The following is a 10357-nucleotide window of genomic DNA, read 5'->3' on the forward strand; positions in this document are numbered from 1 at the left end:
AAGTAGATTGTCTAAGTGTTACATGGGACCTGCAATTTCACATCAGATTATTTAACATACACAGCTTCAAAATTATCTTCTAATCAAAAATTTACAAATTTTATTTAAATCAATGATTACAAACCTTAACAATCCAAAGTGAAGATAATTTGAAGTTGGGGTTGATAATTCACCCAAGATTCTTTAGAGGGAGTGATAAATTATTTTCATAATTAGACCCAAAAAATAATACATGTGTGTCACTTTTTACACCTTTGATAAAAATAGGGTAATTAGGTAGGAGTTTTTTATTTTCATTTTACTATTTTTTTTTACATTGTTTTTTAGGACAAACATTCTGACTTAAACAGTGCTTATTGAAAAATGACCAAAAACAAATTTCAGGTAGACTATAAGCTGACAAAATAGGTAGGTAGGGTAATAGGAAACATAGATTTTTTTTAATTTGGCCTTAGGTACTATAGTGTCTTATGGAATACGTCTGCTTCAAAACAAGTAAAGGTGCTCTTGTGAGGGTACAGATTTGAAGGGATTGGCTAATACATACAAAAATACATATATTTTCTATGCTTCCATTAGACACTAAGATGAAATTTGGACTTGCGGACTTGCTTTAGGTAATGGGAAAGTGGAATCCTAGAACACTGAATTCTGGTAGTCAATGCTAGGTACTACAGAGCTATAATCAAGTACAGTGCACCTTCGTTTTACTGCCCCTCTTTAATGGTGGTTTCTTACTTATTGCCTCACTTTTCCAAGATCCATTTTTCCCAAACTACTTACATGTTAGTTTCTATATAATTATTTCCTTGACTTATTGCCATCATCGCATATCGCCTAAATTTGGCCTGGTCCAAAATGTGGCGATATAACGAGGATACACTGTACTTGAGTACTTACTGATATCCATAATTTCCGTAGAAATAATAAATGTTTGTTAAAAGATATGAAAAAATGCTCAACCCTAAATTCTATTGATGCTATCAGTATACTCATATATAACTACATGAGTAAAAAAATCATATACAAAATTTTTTAACGTCCTTTTTCATATCACATCTAATACTACAAGGGTTCTACTACTTAAATAACAATACTTTTCTACTTACATGTAACTCTAGGATAATCCACTTCTTGGTGTTCAGCATTTTCCTGTATAATGGCTAAAGTTTCATATCCCCAGCGCCTGTCAAATTCTGTTTTCCCATCATCAAGTCTGACAATAGCCAAGTCTTGAAGTCCAGAAGTATACTCTGCATACTGTATGTTGAAAAAAACTAATAATGTTTAATATAATAATAGTAATCTGGAATGTTTTTTATGACTTTGAATTTGACTTGTTTCCAATTTCACAATACTGATGGCTAATATGCAAATCTCTTCAAAACAAATTCCCTGTTAGGGTAAAGCTCCTAAAAATTAAATAAAAAACCTGTCAATAACCCAAATGCATATTTACAGATATATTATGTACCCTTATAATGGTTTCATTGAAATGTATCAAATCTGGTTTAGGAGGAGCTGACATGATAAAATATATCAGTTCTGCTCCCTTTTTTTTAAAATATATATATCTCCTATTTTGAACCACAGAACAAATTTATAGTACTGCTTGTATGCACATCTGGGATTCTCCATATCTCTAAAAAAAAAAAGTCTATCATGCAACATAGGACAAGTTGTACTCACAAAAACAGACAAATGGACAGAACTTTAAATAGTAAGCAATTTTGTTCATGGGAAAACTTACCTAACCAATTGCAGTGAGATCTGTCTAAACCAAACCTCTTTAGAACATTTCAAATTTCTTCTGTTCAGGCCAAGGTTCAAAATATATTAAAAATTGATGTCAAGAGAATTTAAAAAGTGTCTGGTTTAGACAGTTTTTCAGATCATTTAGGGTTTGGTCCAGACAGGGTTCACTGTTGCATTCAATTACACTACATATTGGTATGAATCTAAATAAAAGGTTTATTATAGTAACAAAGTGTAAATTTTAGCAGTAAACCACATACATTTATGCCAGCCCCAATTGTTGAAATTTAAGTGCCATAATTATGAAACAAAAATCAGGAATACATTAGCAAAAGGGAGCTTTCTGTACAATTTTGTTCAGTATAAGTCAATAGGAGTTGTCTCCCTTAGCGCACTTTTCTCTACATATGCTGTCATCCACTCACAAAATTAATAAGTATATCAATTCCATGTTAAGAATATTTTTCACCCAAACAGAAAAAAAAAGAATTATTACCAAACAGGATTTGAACATCAATAGGCTTGGATTTGCCCAAGATGAGCAAAGAAAATATGCCTAATGTTAGGAATTGTTTGTTAATCATTCCATATACCATATACTGTACATGCAAATCAACCATTTTTTTTATTTGAACATACAAGCAAATGATAGCAACTTAAGTTCTCATAGAAATTGTTACCATAAACAAAAAAAAATCGAAAAAATGAAAAAGACTCACAACTTTGAGTCTGGTCTTGGTAAACAATTAGTTAATACATTAAATACAGAAAAGTGTGTTAAAAACCTCAGTTTTGTGACAAGTCAGGGTCTTCAGGTCCTGTCGAAGTATGATGAACCATGGTTCCCATGGTATAACTGGTTTGTGCCCATCATCCAACAACTGGAAAAGGGAATGACAATCTCCATCTGTAATATACCATATACATGTAGAAGGTTATACAATTTCCATCTTCAATAATTATCAAATACATGCAGAGGTTTAAATTTTATTGACAATTTCTATTTTTTTCCTTTGATGTTTCTGCCTGGTATTTTTCGTATCTTGCACACTGGTAGTATCACAAAAATATCAGGTAAAACAAGCATAATTGATACGCCATCAGCATGCAAGAATCGATTAGGGGTGTGGTCTCAATCCTGTCAATTGATATAATTATTTTTTACTACATTTTTTCTGGGGACAAAAGTAATTCAAAAAATAAATGTATGTTAAAATAAATGAAAATGCAATAATTGGATTTCTGTTAAACAGAATATTAATTACTTTCAATTTTGATACTTACAACATCATGTGGAATATCTCTAACTCGAGGTCACACACTCGTCAAGATATTCCATATGATACTGTCAGTAAAAAAAATAATTAGATCAGAGATATCGATCTTCTCTGATTAAAAAAACGTTGTTTTCAAAATATTCTGTAGGTATTATCAACATTTATTGCTTCAATTGCATTACTACAAACTTATTTCATTGAATCAGCAAAATTCAGTAGAATCAAAACTGAACAAATTTGGCAGCCAATGCAGCTTTATGTTCCCTGCAAGAGTTATTATATTTCAGTTATCAAATTTGTTGTATAGATTGTCTCCATAATTTATTGGTTTTTCAACATAATTTTTAATTTTGTGACGGGGGATTGATATTCGTGTTGTGACATTTTAGCGGGAGAAAGTCTGAGACAGAATTTATGTCACATGTAAATCATTTATTTCACAGGGATCATTCAATATTGATATACTGGTAATAAAGTTCGATATCTCAAAAACTTGATCGACTTGTATTTATAACTTTCTTTTTCCTGTTAAAATAAATCATTTTTGGTTTAAGTGCAGAATGTACTTGAACATTGGATAAAGGAAAGAATTCCTATAAAGCCTATATTTAGCAAGTATTTTTACAACAGACAAGTAGTTAGTTATTTCAAATATTGACCAAGCATAAGCAAATGCATGAGAATCAAGGAAAAATAAACAGAACTTTTCCATGATTTATCTGTTTTGACAATCACTTTACAATTTAAAATTTATACAGTATTTAATCCTTTATTGATCTTCATGAGCAGAGAAGCATGGCTTTTCTTTTTTAACACAATTAAGTACATAGACAGTCCCGCCCTATGCATAGCATACTTTTGATATTAACAATGAATAAAGGCCTAACAAATGTATAGACAGATAAGGAAAAAACTATATTTATGTGCAATGAATGAGAAAAAGTAGTTCATTGTGTGGATTTATTGTCTCCATAATAATAAAACAGGATAGCAATGTCACAGACACCTGCCACAAATATCATCTTGTCCTATCAGCATATATTCTCATGTTCAATATTTTGTCTTTCCAATACTTTAGTCCAAATTCTCAAACTATTGTCATGTTTTATTATTTACAATGTACTTCATATTTTATCAACCTCTACCGCCCATGGATTCACCACTGGTTAGAGGATACTGGGATCAAATATGATGATATTTAACCATTTCATGTAGATAACCATTTTCACTGATTTTCAAGAACGAAACAGCACTAATAAATATTAAAAAATGCTAATGGTAAATCTGATGTTTTAAATATTTAGTCAGTTATGCATGTTTTATAACTAGTGATTTTTTTTTTCAGCCTAAACAAATCAAATTTGATCATTACTGCGTAGAAAGTATAGCAGGAAATTTTCAATGGGTGCTAATTTTGGCCAAATTTTGTGGTTTGTCCAAAAACGCTGAAATAAATTCCACCACTTTTCACTCTAGGCTTAAGTACTTACAGCAACACTTATCATCTGTCTAAATTAGAAATGCCAAATTTTTTGTTAATCTTTTGCTTCAAAATTGCCAATTTTACAACCATCAAATTAATCTGCTATATGGCAGTGATTTTTGCAGCGCTCGTCATTTTCGTCCTTGATGAAAGACTTTAAAGGATGAAGAAAATAATCTAGACTCATTTGGTCACCTGAAATCTTTGAAAGTAAAAAAAAAATTTGAAGAGCTGTAAGCCCAACATTGGTTTAAGTGGCGAAAGTGAAAATTTTATGGTACCATAGGCAATTCAATGAGGTGCCCTGAGTCCCGGTCCTATCCCCTTTTCAGCTAGAAAATTTTGGTTGATTAAATAAGAAATCAATGGAAGTCTCTGCAGCAGATGCACAGAAAACAACTATGTACATGTACATGTCCAATGACAAAGTTCATTGTAATTAGTTTATTGTTATAATCCCTAAAACTGTAAAAATCCATAGATAATAAAATGGAGCCTTGTTACCAGGACATTAATCTTTTAAGAATGGGACTATATCGGGTGATTCCAAATCAATTTATAATTAAGAAACTCCAGATCAACATTGCTGTAAAAAAATTCAGACTAATTTCGATCAAAAAGATTAAGCAAACAAGTTAGAAATCTATAAAAGGGTTGATTTGCATGCTGATAGAACAAAATACAGACTGTATTCAAGAATCATCAATAAATTCATTTGGCAAACAACAAATTATTGACAAAGAAGTAATTTTGACCTGTAATCAATTGTCTAGAGTGACATCATACCACTATTGTCATGCATTTGCATGTGCATGAGTCACATCTCATTGATCTAATGGAATTCTACTTCAGGAACCACATTTTTCTTAGAATTTGTCATCAACTAAAACAGTAAATTCAAATATAATGTAATGAATCAATAGGTTGACATAAAAAAATTCAATGGATTTTAGTGAAACTTTAATTCTTTCTTACAGTACATGGGCATTAAAAAACTGTACATGTATGTAACTAATTCAGCAGGTATACAGGTAAAACTCAGAATCAAACAAATAATTTTTATTTGAGGGGGGGGGGTTGTAAATTTTACACTAATTTACAATTTTCTCTAATGAATACAACTTTGTACAAAATACCTTACCCAGTCTTTGCCATCTAAATTTCAGACAAGCTCCTACCCTTAATCTGAAAAGAATTAGCTTGGAAGCAAAATTGCTGCTAGCCAGCCACTATTTTTCCAGCACTGGCTGGTGGGCTGGTCCCAATTTCAAAGACTGCATACCTATTGTTGTTCATGACTTTTTTTCTGATGCAGTGGGTATTGAGTTCACTTTAAGATAACATGACACCCTGACACTTAACCATTGCAATGTAATCATTGGCGCATACAAACACGCATTTCATTGGACAAAAAGTGATGGCAACTGTGAAATTCAAGGCTCCATTAGTGGTATTTGTGTCTAGAATGTTATATAAGGAATTACCAATAATCTTTTATATATTGAATGAATTGAAAAACTTACTTGTTGAAACAATTAAATAATTGAAATACAAAACACGGTAATCACACAGTTCACCAAATAAAATCTAAATTAATCAGGCCTGGAAAGAACAAAGCAATAAAATGTGTTGGCATAGTACTTGTTATAAGTGAGTTTTTAATTTAGTATTCTTTCAAAGAATTCCTGTGAGTCTTTTGCTTTGCAAAAAAACACATTTCTTTAAAAAAAAGATTACATGTACCTAGTCAATGACAACTTTCACAATCTTATAAATAAATTGAAAATCTAAAAATTCTAATTATTAATCAGTAGGCTGAAACTTCTTAAACTTCAAAGGACCTGAAAAATGTAAACACAGAGAAAAATCTTTGTATATGATGAGTAATAATGATTACAATGAGCAATATATATTAGAGTGACAAAACAATATTAATATGGTGCAACAAGACACTTGTTCCTGACAGTTTTAATGCAGCATATTTCTAAAGGTGTAATATTTATGGCAACTAGACAGGGTCAAGTGTTACTAAAATAACATGTCATGAAATCTTGTCATCCTATAAACTGTATTAATGGTGGTACTATAGTAAAGGCAAGAAAAGTACATGATTCATTCACAACAGTAGAGTTTTAACACTCTCAAGAATATGGAGCTATATTAGTACATGTATTACAGTGGAACCTGTCTTAACCATAACCCTTATAGACTTTAAAATTTGTTTGGTTTAGACAGGTGTTTGGTTTACCGAGGTGTAAAATACATTTAAATTGATATAGAAAAAAAATTTCAAGTGCCTGGTTCAGACTGTAAATCAGATCAGTCAGATTTTGGTTTAGACAGATTTTACTTGTAGCTGCAAGATTACATCACAACCTTTCTCAAGGACTGTTTAAAATGTAAATATTTTTGGATAGGATAAATTGATCATTATAAATGTATTAATTTGTAACCTTGATATATACATACATCATAACAAGAATAGGTATGGTGTATATGTCAAAGAGACAAAAGCCCTCCCGGAATGAAATGTCAGCCCAAGGCCACCCATTGGTCTTCAATGAACAACGGGAAAATCATACCACAGGGCAGGCTGCAGCTGGCCCCAAAACATCCTTATACCCAGGTACAGCGAAAGAGTTGCCCCTATACACTCAAGTAACATAAAAAAATAACTAAAGATGAAAATGCAACAAGACATACAGCAGCCAGAAATTCCTGATTTGGGACAGACGCAAAATATGTGGCAGGGTTAAAGTACTTTATCACAACCCTCCCCCTTTAGAATCTGGACAATGTGGAAAAGATATGACACAATTAAACATACCCAAAATCAGTTCAAAAAGGTCGGAGTGCTTTGTTACAAAGGAAATAAAGAAACTAAATATAAATTATACATTGTACATGTATGTAATTTGTGTTAAGTCAGTGCATCTTCAAAAATGATCAAAGCTGATTTACATGTATTATGTAACTGCAATTTAGAACAAAAACAGGTTCACAGTACACTAACATGAACATTCCTAAATACATCAATGCTGAAATACTTTTTTCAGATCAATAATGTGACACCATGAAATGTTGATAGAATCTGCAGGAAACTTAAATATAAAACTGGTGACCATCCTTTCATTTTAAGCCAAAGGTGTTTTCAGTGAAGTCTCATTAATAATAGTATGTCCTAGACAAAGATCTGCCTCAATTATACATAGGTTGCTCACTAGCTTCAAATGCAGAAAGTTGTGACCCAATTTTTTTCCTGACTTTAGAAATGGAAATTCCTGCTCTCATGTACATGTAATTAACAAATACACTGTAAATATTACAATGCAGGAAATGTATGAATATTTAAAGTTACAATGTGTCTAATTGGGATGACATGCTGCCCTGCTTGACATCTGGCATGCATAATGCAAGTTCAAAGGACTATTTCTTTTCTAATAATAGGGTTTTGTCCAGGGATGCATAAAATATCCTCAAATAAATATTCAACATGTATCATTTATCCATATACATCATGTATCAAAGTTCCAATCCAAGAGAAGGGCAGTTCCAGATCCCTTACCAATTTTATTCCTCTATCTGCTTGCATGCTTCTCATATATATTCTAATTTGCAAACCAGGTGTACTATAGATAACACAAAATAACTTTACCATGTACAAAATAATTTATCACAATGTCATGTTAGCAACAAATTCAGATCTTAAAAATGTTCATGAAAACCTTGCATAATAGCCATAAAGGATAAAAGAAATAAATTTCCTTTTTATATCATCCCACACATAATTTTATCATTTTTGTTGACATACACACCCCTTGTGATTTTAAAGTCAGTCTTCTAATTGAAAAGTAATGGTTTTGATAAGTATTGGGGCCACTGTTGAGAAGACAATAATTTAAAGTAACAAATTGTTTAAATACCAGATTATATGGAAGTTCTGCCCTCTAAGCAAACATTATATTTTTGAATTTTATCTAAACTTACTACAATGAAGTTTAAAGACATAACATGTACATTGTACATGTACACTGCATGTAAAATAATGTGTAGAACAATGGGCAACTTTAGACAATATATCCAGAAAAATTACATTTATGATTGCCATTACTCATCAATCTTCCAATATCTCTCTACAAAGAGCCTGAGAGACATTATTTCATCCTTTTTCATCAAAGGAAAATATGCCTTTTTTGTAATACTGTACAAAACCAGGAATTTGTAGTTTAAATGATTAGTTTTATAATGGACAAGTCACAAAAACATTTATCAGTGTATTTTTGTAAAAAAAAACACCATATCCAACACTGTGCCCTTAGACTACCCTTGGAAAATAATTTTGGGGATTATTTTTTAGTCATTTGTTGACAAATTGGGAAACTTTCATCGGGAGAAACAGCTCATTTTAGGTACATACCATATTACCAATACTGAGTAATCTTGAAATTTGACTATAATCTTGAAAATCAATTATGGTTCTATGACTCCATAAATCAAACTAAATTTATCATCTAAACAAAACACCGATTTCTTATCTCTGAACCATGAATTAAATGCACATGCAGTCTATATATTATGTACATGTAGTAAGGGGATTTCATTGGGGATTAAAGGAAAAATTAAGAACTGCACATGCACAGAAACATGTCTTTAGATGTTAATGTTGCCCCCCCCCCCTTTTTTCACATACATATACCAAACATCAATGCCAGTGATTACAGCAGTTTTGGCATGTCAAGTATTCTTCTATATACACCTGATCCATGCATGCTCACAGTTTTCAATTGAGTTCGGGTTGCTCATTTACTTTTGTTTCTTTTCACACGTTAATTTGGTTATTCCATGTCTCATACGTATACATGTAGAGAAAATCAAGCTCGACACACAGCAAAGAGTTATAAATTTAACTAAAGGCCGAGAAGTTGCTATACAGTCAACGAGATGCACATGTGTACAAAACAAGTCAATGAGATGCACGTGTGTACAAGACAAATACGAAAAACGAAAAACAACTCAAGGAGACCATTCATGCAGACGAATTTTAAGTAAACTTACCCCAAGTCTGCAGCCAGCCTTGATAAAGACAGTTCATGGTGTTGATTGTAACCTAAAACTGTATCATATTATACAAAAAACATATCTCCATATCGTCCACCTTGAAAACACAATAAAATCATGTCAATCAATCACCTCATGTTGCTTTCACCACCTGTCAATTTAATGTCATTTATGTCCGTTTGTAGAAATCCGCTTCAACGCGAATGAATACTCATAGTAACTGTGGTCTAATCGAATTCACTTTGATGTTAATTTGTTCAACAAAAATCGGTTTTGATTTTTTTTTAAATCGCCTCTTCTAATATAACAAAAAAATATGAATTGTTTAGGCAAATAAGTAGGAGTTGGGAAAGGGTACTCTTTTTGATTAATAACCCGGAACCACGTGTTGTGTGAAGCGAAAATATAAACAAACCCACGTGGAAAGCAAAAGCGCGCCATATTTTGAATTGAAAAAAAAAAATTTTAACCACCGGATTTTTCTTCTTTTTTTTTCGTGGAATATGATCTATAAAATGTGTGGTATTTTGAAATAAAATTATCAATTAATATATTGACCATAGTTAGTTCCTCTCTTTTCGAACCACATTGTACCATATCAAAATGTGGTATAAAAAATTGCAAAACATGCAACATTCTTATAACCGACCCTTACTTCTCCAGTTTCCTTACAAACAAAACCTTTCATACAAGAAGTCACGATGACTTAAGTTGCAAATCAACAAACTCAATATATGGATTAGAATGCAACTTATGTGGTTTAATATATGTCGGAAAACGCAAG

General features: G+C 31.7%; 1 protein-coding gene across 7 annotated transcripts in view; it reads right to left on the bottom strand.

The window, feature by feature from the left end:
* Positions 1-9740, bottom strand: part of LOC148612838 (disabled homolog 2-interacting protein-like) — a 119092-nt gene extending 109352 nt beyond the window's left edge. For 4 of the 7 annotated variants that reach the window (XM_088594614.1, XM_088594618.1, XM_088594616.1 and 1 more), the window contains exons 1-3: positions 9571-9739; positions 2541-2662; positions 1110-1260 (exon numbers count right to left, since the gene is read on the bottom strand). In XM_088594614.1, the coding sequence (XP_088450740.1) occupies positions 1110-1260; positions 2541-2662; positions 9571-9607 (310 nt within the window). In that variant the 5' untranslated portion in view covers positions 9608-9739. Of the gene's footprint in view, positions 1-1109; positions 1261-2540; positions 2663-9570 lie in introns of all 7 variants that reach the window. The other 3 variants (XM_088594621.1, XM_088594619.1, XM_088594617.1) reach the window with 2 other exon arrangements.
* Between the last annotated feature and the right edge of the window lie 617 nt (positions 9741-10357).

This window comes from Perna viridis, chromosome 7, assembly GCF_037379345.1.
Source record: "Perna viridis isolate PV_CMFRI_1.1 ecotype Kerala chromosome 7, ASM3737934v1, whole genome shotgun sequence".
Classification (NCBI taxonomy): Eukaryota; Metazoa; Mollusca; class Bivalvia; order Mytilida; family Mytilidae; genus Perna; species Perna viridis.